Below are 16,693 nucleotides of genomic sequence, written 5' to 3'. Positions count from 1 at the left end.
TAATAAAGGAAATTCAACTTACTGGTGTTTAACTTGTGTCATGCAGCACAGAAGACATTTCTGAGTTCTCCCTCCTTCTGGTCATTTTGTTCTGTTTCAATAGACGTGCAGGACTTTATATTGCAGCATTAAATTCTCAGCAACATATTTCAAAAACTAGTTAACTTACCATAACGACACTGCTTGACTCTGCACCACCATCTGCTCAGCTGTGACTCTGCTACATGTGCTGCCCTGCTGAACAAACTACATGACAATTCTGTGTCTAAATTTGCACAAAGCATCTTTTTTTCTGTCCTATCTTCTATAAAAGAAAGTAAAAACCAACCTAAAGAGGTTTTTGATTTGGATTTAAATGGACTTTTGGGTCATTCCATCTCAAATTATAAATTTTTTTAGAGCAACTTCTGCTCAATCGCCTCTGATTTGCCTGAAATTTATAGCACAAAATATGGATTATATTGATTTATTAAATAATATTCCGAGAACCGTTTTAAAACTCTGCTCTACTAGGATCAGCCTATTCAGAAATACTTTTGTTTTTGTTGTACAACTTGCCAAACCTGCTCAATCGGATATGAAAATTCAACAAAATTACCTTTTATCCCATTTTTGTGACCAAGTATTTCATATACAAAGTATTCTATATGTTTAGTTTTCTATATTGTGACATTTAGATCAGAAAATATCCCTACTTGACTACTGCATTATCTTTTTTTTTTGCTAATTTGACTTTTCATGATATCTCACAAGTCACATATTTGGAGATTTTTTTTAAAATATTGTCATTCAAACAGCCTAAAATTTCAATGTTCAAAAAAATCTGCTGAAAGTGGGTCGATGAGCAATTTTAGAATATTTTTATCTTGGAAAACATTTGGTATATCAAGCTAAGATTTCATAGACACCACTTTAAATATCCAGAGTTTATGATACAAAAAAGTTTCAACAAATCAGAGATGGATGGAGCAGAAGGACCCTGATGATTTGAGATGGAAAAAGAACATTTTTCCCTTGAATTAAAACCAAATCTAGTTGGCAGGAAATTCCAAACCGCACATGAAATGCCATTCAATGAGAAAAAAAGAAAAACATCAACATTCACAATCTAAAAACACATTTATTTACATCACGTGGATCACTTCAGCTGATAAAAACCATTAGCTGAGAGTCCCAGCGCTGATCAGGGATCACATCTGTCTCCTGTGCGATAATGAACTCCGGGTTTCTGAAGGCTTTTCTTCCGCATAATACTTTTCAAAGGGATGAGAACCCCTGGAGCTGGTAAAGACTCACTCCTGCTCAACAAAACCCAGCGGGATGCTTCTGTTGTACTTCATACATTTTCCAGTTTGAAATTACAGACCTTAGTTTCTTTCCATTTTCACATTTTTTTTGAGTCGGCAACATAAAGTCACACGTATCAGGAGTAAAGAAACCGCTAAGAGACGCAACCCGCTGAAGTTTCTGGCCTTGAAAAAACCCCATGAGCATCATTACCGATTAGAAAACCGGATCCTGGATCAGCGCTGCGACTCCAGAGCATCGAGAAATGTGGGGTCAAAAACGCTTGTAGTGTTTTTTTTCATTATTATTCGTCTTTTTCATAGAAATTTCAGGCCTGGTGACTGGACTTATCTTGCTGCCAAGACGGTCTCAGCGGCGAGGTCACTGGAGTTCAATGTTTCCTCCAAAATTCTTACCATGAAGTAGGGAAAAAGGAGGAGGTGCTGGAATGAAATACCTGTAGTGGATGATTGTGTTGTCACATGTGGAGTATTGCAACTGCTCTCAGAGAGCTTTCAAGGAGGTTTTTTTTTTTTAAATGCAAGAGGATCCGAACAGGCTCCCTGAGGAAAGCCGTCGTGTTTGTTTTCTGCTGATGAACCCTTAAGTGCTTTCTTACAAGGTACTCCAATGAGCCTCTAGCTTTTAGCTTACACAAAGCTCAACTGAAACATTATTTAGTGGAGGGGCCGTTATTAAATGCAGCCAGGCCGAGTCGAAACACAAGAAAAGTATAAATGAATGTAGAGGAAACACTGAAGTTCAACACGCACTTATAAAGATTCAGCTCAGAGTATATAGTTGATACAGGTATTTATGTTCTCATGTCTGTACAGATCCTAGACTGCGTAAAATAGTGTGGGGAGGGGGCGGGGCAACAAGACACAAATGTTTCACTGGTAGTTTATATGCACAGCAATGTGAGGTGCTGGGCTGGAGGAAGTCGTGGTAGAAAATCGTAAAGCCTGCACGCTGGGAAAACCAATTCGTACACCTTTAAATGAGTCGGAATAGAGATTTGTTTGGCAAAATGGCAGATAGGATCATCTCCGGTCGCTTTAATCAGGCGGAAGATTGGACGAAGACAAGCTAAGATGCTGTACAAAGAGGTTTGTTTGTGGTCAATTCTTTACTTTTGGTTGCTCAAGAGGCGTATGAGTGGAAATCCCAATTTGTTGGTTTTACTACTTCCTACAAGACAGGGCACAATCACACGAAACCAGCCAAACGCAAAGCCCTCTAAAGTTACATGGGGCCGGGCTCAATCCATCAAAGTACACACAATACTGGAATCCAGGAGTCTGAAGAAACATTCATTCTCGGTCGTTTTTGTTTTTGTCCATAGACTGAATAGAAAGAAGCATGTTACAGTTTATATCTTTTTTTTTTCCTTTTAGAATTAATGAAAGTATTTCCTGAATTACAACCCACCCACCCCCTCCCTCCCAACCAACAACCGCCAAAAAAAAAAGAAAAAAAATCGTGCCAACTTTATTCCGAGTTGCACCTGAGCTCTGATCCCCAAAAACCTCAGGCCGGTAAAATTAAAAAATAAATACAACATATCAATATGCAAGGTCACGGATTATTTAAAAAAAAAAAAATTAAAATGCTACAAGTTATTTGTGTGTGCAAGTGTGTGTGTTTGTGTATTGAAAGTCACTCCTGCAGCTGGTCCTACAGAAGTGTAGGGTAGTTTGCGGCACTGGTTGCATATAACTTGCTAGAACTTAGAAAAGCATAGTACTGAATCCCTGAATGGTATTTGTCGGTTTGGGTCGGTTTCGCGAGCACAGTTTAAACTCAACAACATCCACCGGTGTCCACCTACAGTACCGAAACTACCAACCAAATGCTAGCAAGTCTGTTTGCTGTGGCTGAGAGGTTTGTCGACTCTTGCGGCCACTTTGGCAGGTAACATCTGGAGGCTGCTTATAAAACTTGGCTGCTAAAACACTGGTAAGAATTCGAGGACACAAACTTGAGGGCAAACAAAGGGGCTAATACTGGTGTGTTTTTTTGTGCGTTTGTGTCAAAATATCCTTCTGCTGTTGGTCAGTCGTGATGAAAACCCTTCATAGGACCAGAAAATGCATCGTGGTAACAATGAGGAAACTTCTTTTTAGCTTTTATGGGGAACAAGTGATGTTAACTTAAGATTTTGAATCCCTTTTCTACAGTAGGAAACCTGGTTATGGTTTTGGTTTATTTGCCACACTTTCTACCCCAAAGAAATCCATGCGAGTGAGGTAGTACTTATTGAAGGGCTGCTGGGGTTTGCAGTACTGATCGTCCCTGACTGGTCACGAGGACTCGTAGACGGCGTTAATTAAAAGACAGCAGAGCAGCATTAGGAAGCAATGCAAATATTGTACTCGTGCTACAGTAAGTAAATAACGAGATGATGGCTTCGACTTCCTTCAGGTTTGATGTGTTGTTGCAATATCGAGCGCTGAAGTGATATCTTAAACTTGGTGGACTTGTCCTGCCTTTATTCAGCAAATCTTAACTCTCAGAATCCTTTTAGTTCCTGTTAATATTTTATTTTCCTCAAGCCAGTCAGGATAACTTTCTATTAAACCATTTGGGCCCCATTCTGTACGAATTTGAGACAAATGCCAAAAACTCTACCGATATCAAACTGGGTTTATGAAAGTGCTCACAAAGAACGGAAGCTTCGACTCCCCTATCCAAATTTTGTGCGAGAGACTCCTAATCAGTTTATGTTTTTTAGTGTTTTACTTCTAAATCTTGGTTCTTACTTCCTCGACTTTTACAGTACTCAAAATGCTACTGTCCTGAATGTGAACTGGTTTGGTGAAAAGAAGTTTCTTCACATTTTCCACGTCTGCACCAGCACTTGATCTTAAACTGTGCCCCCCGAAACCATCCCAAAGCTTGAGGAGAGACTGCAGGTCTGCCGGCACCAGTGTTCAATGTCCCTCAGAGGAAATAAAGACTCAAAAATGTCGCTGTTGCCTAAACAACAGCGACAGATACATCCGTTTTGCCTGACATCTACAAGAGTAACTAATGTGGAGACGTAGAAATGGCACCAGGATGAAAGAGAGAAAGAGAGATTCCTCGCCTTGACTCACCGAACTGAAGCTAGCTGTGCAATTGTTTGGTTATCGTTAGTATTAGCGCTGCATGATTGGCATTAAAGTGGCAGTTTATCTTTAATACTTACTTATTTAGTGAAAATTGACAACCGAAAGCCAGGTGGGTCTAAACGATAAGAAAAATTATGCTATATCACCAATGTCACCAATCCCTGATTAGAGTCTGCGTTGAGGATTTTTTTGGCTTCCTTCTGGAGATGGATGTTTAGATCTACAAGGACAAGGAAGTATCCACTAGCTTCATGTATCATCCATGCATCCATTTTCTTGGGTCACAGTGGCAGAAAGCCACTAGGGAACTCTGGACATCCCTCTTCTCAGCAACGTTTTTCATTTTCTCTGGGGCGACCAAAGGCGTTCCCAGGCCAGATGAGATATGTAATCCTCTAGTGAGTTCTGCGTCTACCATGGAGTTTCCTCAGAGTTTCCCAATGTAAAAGCCTCCAAAGGAAGTTGCCCTGGAGGCAAACTAATTGGATGCTCAAACTGCCTTGGTGATTCCCTTTGACACAAAACAGAAGCAACCCTACCTCAAGCTCCTCACCTGATCTCTAAGGCCAAAAGAGGAACCTAATTTCAGCCACTTGTATCCATGATCTCATTCTATACCAACAGAACCATGTCATCCACAAAAAGCACAGCAATGGGGCACTTGGACACATCCATAAGGGCTATAGTCCCTGACGCAGTACTTATTTACTCATTTATTGAATTTTATTGATCTGGTATGGACAAATTGTCTTTTTGCATATCCCAGTCTGTTAGTAAGTTAGACTTCTGAGGGTTAAGGGCCTTGCTCGTGGGTCCAGCATTGGCAGCTTGTTGGTGCTGGGGCTTCAACCTCCAACCCTCTGATCAGCAGTCCAAAACGCTGAGCCACCACTACCCCATATGAACATGTTTCCACTCAGTTTCTAAAAAGGGACTCATCAGCACTATATAATTGTGTGACTACACCATTATTCTCCAATAGAAGGGAAAAACACTGGCTTGTTTGTAATTCTTTAAAACAACTGCAATCACCTTATGCAGTGCTTAGCCCAGGATGCAGCAACGGTGCTCCTGCAAGTGAGTGTTGAAGGCAAAGTGTTTTGCACATGGGGAGACACTGACCTACCTCTACTTCACCTGTTGTTTCCAGTAGTCAAGGAGAAATCCAAATAGTGCAGGGGTAGGAGGATGGCGCCTGAGACTTAGCTCTAAATAAACACCTGCATATATAAATGGGACAAGTTCAGTCAGAACCTACAGACTGAATAGATGAAAGCTCAAATGTAAGTTTCACAACAGCATGGCTAAACCTTTGCAAGTCGAGACGAGGCGAGAAAGAGACAGAGGAAGCGTAAGAATCTGCAAGAGAAGAGGTACTCCAGTTCGAGACAGGTGAGGATGAGGAGGAGGTGAAGGATGCGAGGGGGTGGTGAGTAGCAAAGATTCCTGAGGTGTATCAAAAGAGAGCAGAAACTCTTGATAGTAATCCAAACCCCCCCCCCCCAAAAACGATGTGTGCAATCAAATCAAAATCAAGCTGGCTCAGCTAAATACAAATTCCAAAGTAGGGCTGGGTACTGCACTTTAAATCTTAAAATAAACAGACCAGGTGCATTTTCAAAAAAGAATCAGACAACAAATTTCACAAAATGAGAAGAACAAGATGCTCCAAGAGTTTGGCATCTTGGTTCTGATACCAAATATTAAGAATTATTATTGGCTGGTACCCAGCGCTAATCCAGAGAGATATAAATCCATATATCCAGATCTCATTACCAAAATTAAGCTTGTCAGCGATAGATAATTACTCCGTTGACAGTTGACACGGCAAACCAAAACGGAAAATAAAATCACTTTAAACGACAACTTCATCATGGGGCTATGTTCTTATTTTTTTTTTATCCCATTATCAGAAAATCTAAAAAATAACAAAACAAAAGGAGAAAGTCAATAAAATCAAAGTGGAGCAAAACTAGAGACTTGAGAAAAGGGGAGGAAACAGGGAGAAACTTGTGTTTACAGTGTGTATGGCCATGAATATCGAGGCTTTGCTGACTACACTACCCATGAGCGTCATGGCTGACAGCAGGTTGTTTGGAGGTCATGGAGAGCCAAGGTTGTGGAAAGTGTGAGCTATGACCGTGAATAGGGAGAGGGACTAATTTAAACCGTGTCCATTTGAACTGAGGTATACCTGGTTGAAGGAGGTTTATGGTTTTTATCGTTGTAATGCTTGAAAATGGACCCCCCTCCCCCATCCCTCCTTTAAAATAAGCTTGATTACCAAGTTGTCTGGGTCCATAATACACTATGTACAGCAGCATTACACTATAAACATTCAGAAGCCGTTGCTTATTGGCAGAATGATAGTCGTTTCTTCAAAAAACGCACACAAGAAAACAGCAAATGTATCAAGAGCCAGGCCGCTCGTCTTTTTTTCTTTTTTTTTTTTTTATACACTAAAATGCACTGAGAGTTCTGTGAAATTTCTCCGCAAGATCTTCTCTCTCCGTAGAAAACCGAGCAGAACAGGTCGCCCTCCTATGTGTGTGTATGTATATAAAAACAATACATGATAAAAGAGTTTGTCATCCCAGCACGGTCACAGCACGGTGACGTCGTTTGTCGTGGTAAATATCCTGAATCGTCTCGACCGATAAAATGTTAAAATTCCTCAGGCACACATATCAAAAATGAGGTGGATATCAACTGATGTGGTGAGGTGGGCGCAGGGTGTTTCCTGAAAAGCAAGTAGCGGCCCGCACTTAAAAGAAAGAAATAAGAGAGAAAAGAAAAAAGACAAAAATGCAAACGAAGAAAAACAAAAAAAAAAAAGAATAAGCCAACCAACCAGGGTCGACTGTTTATCCCCTCGTGTTGATCCGTGTTTCCGCATCCGACGTCGTCTGATTGGCTGATCATAAGCTGGACTCCTTGGGCGGAAGGTCCACGTTCGTCACCATGGTAACGACGGTGACGATCTCCTCCGGGCCGATGACGGGCGCCTGGCGCTGCATCTGGCCGATTCGCTCCTCGACACAGCCGGCGGACAGGCGAGCCTCGGCCTCGTGGTCCCAGCAGTCCTCGATGGTTTCGCAGAGCATGGCCAGACCCTTAAGGACGACCAGCGTTAGAGCCAGGAAGATTAGTTTATCGTATCTTATTGTTTACTTTTGGTGCATCTACATCATCTTATTTGTTGTCTGGCGTCGCTGATATTCTTCCCTACCTTCCATCTGCCTAATCCCAACTGGTCGAGGTAGACTGCAGCTCTCCCTGAGCCTGGTTCTGCTGGAAGTTATTTCCTGCCTGGATTTGTTGGGTTTATCCATCTTGTCAGATCATAACTTTACTATTTTGGTTAGTCACGTAAATTTGTAATATATGTATATGGATTGGTCTTAATTTTAATATTCATTTAGCCAGGTAAATTACACATAAATTGAAGGGTCCTACCCTTACTATTTAAATGTGTAAATAAAGATGATATATATTAGTGTAGTATCATAACCTTAATGTTTAAATTAGTTATGTAAATGAATATCTTATTTATATATATCATCTAATATTTGATGGGATTTAACCTGAATATGTAAAGAGGTCAGGTAAATTCAAATTATATATATTAACGGTTCTTACCCTCAATATTTAAATTTATCATGCAAATGTGCACATCAAATAATATTGTAGAGTCTTAACATATAAATTAATCAAGTAAATTTAAATAATACATAATATTGTAGTTGTTTTATCCTAATATCTGTTGTTAGTCAGGCATATATATAGATATTATATATAGCAGTGTAAGGTCTTAGTCTTGAATTTTAAACTAGTTGGATACATTTTTATTATTTATAATATTGTAGGGTGTCACCCTTCATGTTTAAATTTGTTTAGTAAATATTCTACAATATCTATTAATGTAGGATCATACCCTTCATGTCTAAATTAGTTATGCGAATTTGTATCTTATTTAAATACATAATATAATATTTAATGAGGCTTAACTTAAATATGTAAATGAGTCAGGCAAATTTAAATGATACATAATATTGTACGTTCTTACTCCCATTATTTAAATGTATCACGTAAAGCTGTAAAGTAAATAATATTGTGGAGTCTTAACATATAAAATTAATCAAGTAAATTTAAATAATATTATAGGGTCCTAATAATAATATAGAAAATAGTTCGGTAAATCTAAATAAAATATAATATTTTAGGTTCTTGATCCTAATATTTGAATTAGTCATTAGTCAGGGTTTTCATGTGTATTATATATAGTATTGGAAGGTCTTAGTCTTGAATTTTAGTTGGATCCATTTTAATTATTTATAATATTGTAGGGTTCTACCTTTGATATTTAAATTTGTCAAGTGAATTAAAATTCTTTAAATAAAAAGCACTTAATAGGTTTAAAATTTGGATTACATGTAATATTGTCGAGTAATAACGTGAATAACTAATTGGCATTTTCTACATAATATTGCAAGTTCTTAAACAAAATGTCAAAAGTCAGTATATTGTCAGTTATTAAAATCTAAAGCATGTTGTCAGGGCTCACCGTGTGTTTCTGCCAGCAGTCTCTCAGACATGGTCGCAGTTTCTTATGCACCACCACCTCCTGCATGTCCTCCAGAGACGGATGCTGACCTACCTCCTCCTCGAAGGGGAGCATGTACTCGTCCACCGGGCCTGGAAACATTTAAACACACGCACGATTAAAGACGGAACAAAAGCGACACAGCGTGGACTGCACATGTTTTTGTTCACGCCTCACCGTCGGCGGCGGTGCACCGTGCCGCGAGCTCCCAGAGGACCAGGCCGAAGGCGTACATGTCGATACGCAGGAAGGAGTCGCGCTGGAAGTTGATGGCGCCCTCCAGGACTTCAGGAGCCATGTAGCGCCGCGTTCCCACCTTCAAACAAAACAATTCAGGAGGTCAGTATTAGCACAGAAACAACACATAAAACCAGGACACGGCTCTGAAATGCATTATGACGTTAAAACAGCATGGTTTTTCTGTCCAACTTGCAAACAGGGAAACCAAAAACATCTTAACCTAAATCTTTCCAGACATATCTAAGAGGTTTATCGGTTCAAAACTTGAAAAACGATCTGTCAAGTGCAAGTAAGGATGCTGTCGGAGTTTCACTGTAATTTACGACAAAGCATCGTGCATAAACACCCCGCTAGAGAAAAGGAAAATCTAAAATCTTGCCCTTTCAGCAGACAACAAGGACAAATGAGAGAAAGTTTAGGCTCGCGGTGAAACCAAAAGATGCCACTGGAATGAAAATATTTCACATACAAATCAGAAGCGTTGTTTGGCGACGTGCTAATCACAATTTCACTGTGTTCTGCCCTGATTTACATTATTTATGGTTACATTTATGGGTGCGTTTTACAGCCCGTGATAAACTCCTTTCCCTGGTGTGGAAATTATTGAATTTCTGTATATTTTCTTTTATTACCGTCACTCAATTCTGCACCTAAAAAACAATCATATGGCTTTAAAAGCAAGAAAACAGGCTGGGCCTCATAAATCCTTTACCTAATTTAACTCCTTTCTTTGCTCTAGTATTTAATCATGATTCCTATTATTTTGCCTGCTTTTAACATCATTGGTATTGCTAATATCTATTTTCTTTGCAACTGTTTTGTACTTATCTGTCTGTAGCAAGCACAACAAATGACGATTAATGAACTGCAAGGGATGATACTGTGGTTTGGTTTGTTTTCTTGTAATTTATGGGTGGTTATCATGTGTCCTATACATATCTTTAAATCAAAAATTTATTTCAAAAAGAAAAAAATGATACAAAAAATAAAAACAAGGAGTGCTTTACAGTAAGAACATAAAAGCTTTCTGGGCAACACTGCCACCTGCAGGAGTGTTTGGATACTGTCACAAACCAGTACTGGCAGAAATAAAGAGTATTTTTTAACCTTTATTTGTATCCCTCACCTGTCCATGTGTGTCTCCTGCAGATTTTCCAGCTTCAAACTTCAGTGCAAGGCCAAAGTCAGCTATGCAGGCCGTCAGGTTATTCTTCAACAGCACATTCTTGCTCTTAATGTCCCTAAAACACAAAAACAAGGCACCAAAGTGTGTCAAAATGATCCCGGCGTCTTGACAGAAGCCTGTGTGTTCAGAAACACTTGATACCTGTGAGCGATGGAGGGCTTGTGGCCGTCCTTGTGTCCGGGGATGTCTTCGTGGAGGTAGGCGAGGCCGCGGGCCGCCGACTGGGCGATGTGGCAGAGCTCGTTCCAGGAAACAACATTGGCCTTCAGGTAGTCCGTCAGAGAGCCCTGGAGAGGGAAAAACCACAGGAAATACACATTTAGTATGTAGCTTTCAGTTTAGATACTCCTCATAAAACAAGAACTCCACTTTATAATCTGTCATCTGTCGGTATTTTTTAAGTATTTGAGGGAATTTATGAGAAACAAACCTCAAAATCATGTTATTTTTTTTTTCAAAAATACCAAATTTACATCATTAATTCCAGCTTGAAACTGTAAAAGCAGATAAAACTGAAACCAAATTGAACTAATTGTGTGCAATGTGTGATTCAGTCAAACAAATCTAATCTTAAAATAAAGCAAATTGACACAAAATATCCCAATCTTTCCCTTTTCTTTTCTGGACAAAACTAATGATTTTAAAAAAATGTTTTTTTCAAAAGCAAGTTTTAAACTGAGCAAATGATGCAACAAAAATGTTTTTTTTAAGTGATACATCTTCATAAAATGTAACTACAACATGCTCTACTGCACTTCAAAATACTGCTATGCTACAAATCAAACAAATAAATACAGATGGCAACACTGACGGCCCTAAATAACTGTGTGTGTGTGTGTGTGTGTGTGTGTGTGTGTGTGTGTGTGTGTGTGTGTGTGTGTGTGTGTATATGTATATATGTAAGCTTAGATGTTTGATAACCTCCTCCACAAGTGTTTCCAACAGTAACATAACAAAAGTATTAAATTACAGTTGTAATGATTCCCACCTCTCCGGAAAATGCAACGTTTCCATGGTAACGGCAATATCCCTAATGGGATGGAAATTCACTGAAGCTTGTGGGTAGTGTTTGTATTTTGACTCCACTGTATAGCGATAATAACATACATCTGACTTTCGCTTGATTGGAAATTTAAATATTGGCATTTTTCAGGCGAGCTGGGGCTGAATATTCCAGCTCGGGGCGGCGAATAAGATTTACCGCCTACTCAGGGTCCCTCTTGAAACCTCGGCTGAAGTCCTTCGGTCGCCTTTGTCAGCGAGCCAACTCATTTATTGTTCCCTGATAAATGCGATTCATTTATCTGCTCGCTGTGGTGCCGTTTGATTACCGCTCTTTATCTCAGTATTTATCGAGGACAGGATTGCTGAGCGTCTATATCAGCAAAGTTTATTTCTTTACAGAGATGCAGCTTTGATTTTTGTATGCACTGAGCTTCATTACATCACTTTTTGGACATTTGAAGTAAATATTGCAGTGTATAAATGTAGAATTATTATGTATTGAGTGTTCTGCCTAAATGTCGGAGCTACATCTGTTTACCTCCTTATCCTTTGTGCACCATCTTTGCTCTTACATAATGTATGTCAGTGTAATACAAGGTCACTCTCGGCAAGGCCAAAGACAGATGCAGTTGCTTCAAGCTGCCACTAGAGGGCAGGCAGCTCCAACAGATGCAGACAAATAATGCAATCTATCAGGATTAATGCCTTCCTGCTTGTGTGTTTATACCTTCTGTGTTTCATCCCTGGGTTTATTTATCGTCCGCTGTTTGGAAATGCAATCACATCAGCTTAACAGGGAGTTTTTGTCTCGGTTAAAACAAGCCGCTGCACGCCACTACTGCTGCTGCTGCTGCTACAGATGCATAAAATGCATCAAACAACGAGGCATAAATCAGCTGTCAAGGAGACGCTGAACTCTGCAATCAGAGCTCCAGCTGGGTTACACAAGCCGAGGTTTCAGTTCAACGTTTTGACACCTGCTCACTTTGTAGGTCAGTTTAAAGCTCGCAAGAATAATCACTGTGTTTGACAGGGCTCTCAGCTGCTGGTACATCTCTGGTGGTGTGTTGCCTCTAAAAGCTCCTTTAAACCCACTCGCTGAGCATCGCGATGTTTTCATTAAAGGTCTCACTGCCACACCCACAAGCTTTAATTTTTCAACCTTTATTCACGCAACGAGGGCTCCTTAAGCATGCAGATTCAAATCCTCGGTCTGGCTGGGAAGTTCAGGCAAGCGAGGCGTGCACGAATCGCTCTCCACTTCGCCGGTAATGACCCTCAAAACACAGAGGCACTTAAAAGCCCCGAAAGCTACAAAGACTGTGGGTAAGAGGGAGAGTGAAGCACATCAGGGTGAACAGAGCTCAGACAAATTAAAAAAAAATAAAAGCCACCGTGTGAGGGATCTTGTAATTACAGATCAGCTCTTAAAGCACCGAGCAGAATCAATACAACGTGATGGTTTCATGCATGTTTTCCAGCGTTTACGACTTGGTCAGCTGGCCGCCCCGGAGGTTTCTAAGTCTGTGTACGAAAAGCAAAGAACACTTTATAACTGCTTTTACAGAGACACAAACAAAACCGGGTTAGTGGGAGAAATCAGGCGGGAAATCAGAATTTGTTTACAAGCACAAGTAGCAAACTGCTGCTGGAAAACACAAGTCTGCAGGAAGCTGGTCAAGGAGTTTTGGAAGCAAGACAGTTTCTCTTCTTGTCTGAAACTTGAAAACAGAGGCTTTACTAACTTAATTCTCGAAAACAAAACATTTTCTATGTCTTCACTGGGGCTGCAACTAGCAACTATTTATCTGCTAATTAATCTGTTGACTATTTCACCAATTAGTCAATTATTCTTAACGATTAAGACTCGAAGCCCGTCAGTGGATTTAAAAGGAAGGTTTTGTTTTTTAAAATCACCAAAATTCTCGCAATTATCACTGCAGCTTTCACCTGGAAAATTCATCAAGCCGAAGCTAAAAATTGTGACATTTATTCCAAATTATTTAATTCTACATTTCTCGTTAAAAACATTGCCAAAAACAAATTGTGTGAACAAACAAAATTCTGTAAAAATCCAAAAATTCTGCGTTCCTCAGCACAGCTAAAAAGCCATGACTGACTGCACTGCAAATAACAGCCACGTGATAAAAATTCAACAACTGTACTGTAACTATATGGCTGAACTGCAGGTTGTATTTACACAGAGCAGATGGGAAATAAGCATGGAAACAAATTCAAAATGTAAATAGTAAAATTCACATTATCTATAATACGAGGAGTCACGAATTTAACGAACTTAACTTAGCTCGTCAGGTTTAAAATCAATCTTAGAAGCTGTTGCAGGTGTAGATTCCACATTTGAGGAGTATAAAACTTCTGCATGAGAGCTACTGGCTCGTGTGTAGAAGGGCGTAGCTTCCTTTGCTTTAGTCTATGTTGAGAAATGAGTCAATAAACAAAAGGCTAAATTCAGCAGTTCGCTGGTGGGATATCTGCATCCCTGACAGCGTACCTTGTCGTGGTAGGCGGTGATGAGCCACAGGTCCAGGTCCAGGTTGTTGTTCCTCTTCTCCACGCCGATAAAGTGGAGGATGTTGTCGTGCTTCATGCCGCTCACGCTGTACATCTCATACTCGTTCTGCCAAGACAGCTTGTCCTGGACGAGAGCAGAGAGGCAGAGGTGCAGATGTTATTTAAAGATATCAGCACACATGATCAGCTAAATTATCAGTTCCAGGAAACCTGGCAGAGGAAGAGCAGTGTTAGGAATGATTATTAACTCTGAAAACCAGGCCGTTTTAGCTCATTTTTCACTGCAATATAAAGTCCTGTACCTCAAAGAACAAAGCAAAATGTAGGTTTTCTGAATATTTGTTTTACAAAAGTTGGATTTTTTTGATTATTTATCTTTTAAAGAACGCTGACATTTGTTTCCAGTTTATTTGCTCTGTCAAAACACTGCCTGCAGTTCAGCTGAAGACTCTCAGAATCATTGTCACGCGATTGTTGGTTGCAGCTGAGTTCCTAATGGCTTCACAGTTGCAACAGGAACCGCAGAATTTTTTGTATTTTACAGATTTTAGATCCAGCAGATGTTTTATTTTTGGCAAATTTTTAAAGGTGACACGTACATTAAAGTGATTTAGATGAAATATCACAATTTCAAGCTGAGAATTGGAACATTTTTCCGAGGTTTCTTCAGTGATTGATTATGTAAAATGGCAGGTCTTCCAAAATTGAATTTCTCTGATTATTATATTAACAGGAATCAATATGTACAGCCTTTTTCCAAATGTCCACATGAGTTGGCAATACTGGGGGAAAAATGGTGGCTCCACATACTATAGATATTTAACAGTTTGCATTTTTTATTTGTGCAGATTTTTTTTGACCAGAATCTGGTTGAAGCAAATGCTTTATTTTTGGCAATACATGTCGAATAAATACCACAATTTTAAGCTGAGATTTGGCTAATTTTCCCCACAAAACTAAAAGTCACACATGGCATTATTGCATTTATAAAAGTTGGGAAAAAATAGAGAACACAACATGTACAACATTTTTTTCCTACAGGCATAACGACGCAGGGCAAGATGGTGGCTCTACATTCGACAGTTATTTCATTCATTTCATTATATTTTGTTTGCATTTTGATTTTTTGTTTAGTTTCAATACACCGCTTGCAGTTCAGCCGAGAAGTCCCTGAATCTTCGTCACTTGCATAAGTTTGAGGTTTTTACAGAGCCTGAACACAGCAAACAGTTTATTTCACATGGAGAACAAAGCGACTAAAGTATCTTCATTTTTACTTTAGATTTGGTTAATTTTCCTGACAAAAACGAAAGTCACACACAATAACTTTAAGGACCATCAGAAAGTTGAGTATTTTTGCTGTTTTTGCAGTTTAGAACTCTGATAAACGGCATCGTTCTTGCAATTTTTGTGGTTCAGAGGGTTAAAGCACCTTATAAGCTCTAACTTCTTCCCCAGTCTTTATCAAAGTTGTCCAGAAAATTACCTGAATGGGGAAGATCTTAACAGCCACGTATTCGTTGAGCAGCTGGGCTTTCCAAACGCAGCCGAAGCGCCCCCTTGCCTTCACCTCGATCAGCTGCAGCGGTTTGTGCCCCAGAACGGGGGACGGGGGTGAGGGTCCGGGATCCTAAAAAAAGAAAAAACACAGAGGACAGTGTTATTCTTTATTCTTTTTTCTGCAGAGCATTAAAATAGCACTGGCTTACGCTGACCGGTGACCGGGCTTTTGGCTCGGCGTCAACACGCCTGAGGAGCTTAGGCCAGCAGAACCACCACCGTCTTCACATCTTACATCTTACAACTCATATTTATAGACTTGTTTAATGTGACGGTGCCTTTTCTTTATTTATTTTACATTTCTGTTGTTTGGAAAGTCCTGCCCAGGAGGTGTTGCGTGTTTAAGTTGAGTATTATTATCGGTGTGAATTTTTTCTGGCAGCGAGGACGATGCATACCGAGCAGGGTTCGGATTCATTCATTAAGAATTCAATTAAACCCCTCGGGGCTGCATTTGCTTGAGTTCACAGAAACAGGTTTGTAACTGGAAGGTTGCCAGTTTGAATCCAAACAGCAGCTGAGGAAACTGCCACTGAGCAAGGCATGCAAAAGCGGGGGGTTAATTATTGATCTGAGGCTCGATTTAAGCGTTTAACCGCCATCGTCGGGTCAAACCTCACGCTATGTATTCATGCTAATCCCACATAAACAAAAGTGAAAGCAACTAAGCCAAGTGTTCCAAATCCAAAGTAGGTTAAACACAGCTGGTGATCGGGATTAAGCCGATCACTTTCGCATGTGACTTCACAGAGAAGGACAGAGGGCGAGCGAGGATAGCGATGCACAGGGAGAGTGAGAGGAGAGAGAGGGGGAAGGTTAAAAAGAAGCATGCAGCGAGGGAGTCACATTTCCAGAGGATAAAAAGTAGAGGAGAAAGACCAGCACATGACTGATGGCCTTTGATGAAACCAAATATGCCGCTGCAAAATCTCGACTTTGCTTCCATGCCTGCGCCGGTGGAAAAGGAAAAAGCTGTTCATGTTTTCACTTGAACTAAAGGCTTACAAGGTGCCTGATAAGCTGGAGCAAGTTTCAGGACCCCGAGGCCCACAGGATCCACTCGCACACTGTGATAATACATCAAAAAGTGTGCACTTGTCAATCCGAGTCTGTTTTCCTAACCCCACATAAAAAGCCCCCCTTTTGAGTTACAAGGTTTGCTGCAGA

At 40.0% G+C, this 16,693-nt stretch overlaps 1 protein-coding gene across 2 annotated transcripts in view; it reads right to left on the bottom strand.

Annotated features, from left to right (window-relative positions):
- Nucleotides 1–1,100: 1,100 nt before the first annotated feature.
- The window catches only part of LOC111563996 (activin receptor type-2A), a 59,239-nt gene continuing 43,646 nt past the window's right edge, over nucleotides 1,101–16,693 (bottom strand). For both annotated transcript variants that reach the window (XM_023263306.3, XM_023263307.3), the window contains 7 exons: nucleotides 15,453–15,596; nucleotides 13,947–14,090; nucleotides 10,571–10,716; nucleotides 10,370–10,484; nucleotides 9,181–9,319; nucleotides 8,965–9,095; nucleotides 1,101–7,513 (listed from right to left, as the gene is read on the bottom strand). In XM_023263306.3, the coding sequence (XP_023119074.1) occupies nucleotides 7,319–7,513; nucleotides 8,965–9,095; nucleotides 9,181–9,319; nucleotides 10,370–10,484; nucleotides 10,571–10,716; nucleotides 13,947–14,090; nucleotides 15,453–15,596 (1,014 nt within the window). In that variant the 3' untranslated portion in view covers nucleotides 1,101–7,318. The remainder of the gene's footprint in view (nucleotides 7,514–8,964; nucleotides 9,096–9,180; nucleotides 9,320–10,369; nucleotides 10,485–10,570; nucleotides 10,717–13,946; nucleotides 14,091–15,452; nucleotides 15,597–16,693) is intronic.

This window comes from Amphiprion ocellaris, chromosome 24 (assembly GCF_022539595.1).
Source record: "Amphiprion ocellaris isolate individual 3 ecotype Okinawa chromosome 24, ASM2253959v1, whole genome shotgun sequence".
Classification (NCBI taxonomy): domain Eukaryota; kingdom Metazoa; phylum Chordata; class Actinopteri; family Pomacentridae; genus Amphiprion; species Amphiprion ocellaris.
Note: the sequence above shows the minus strand (reverse complement) of the source record. Positions and strands in the feature narration are given on the sequence as shown.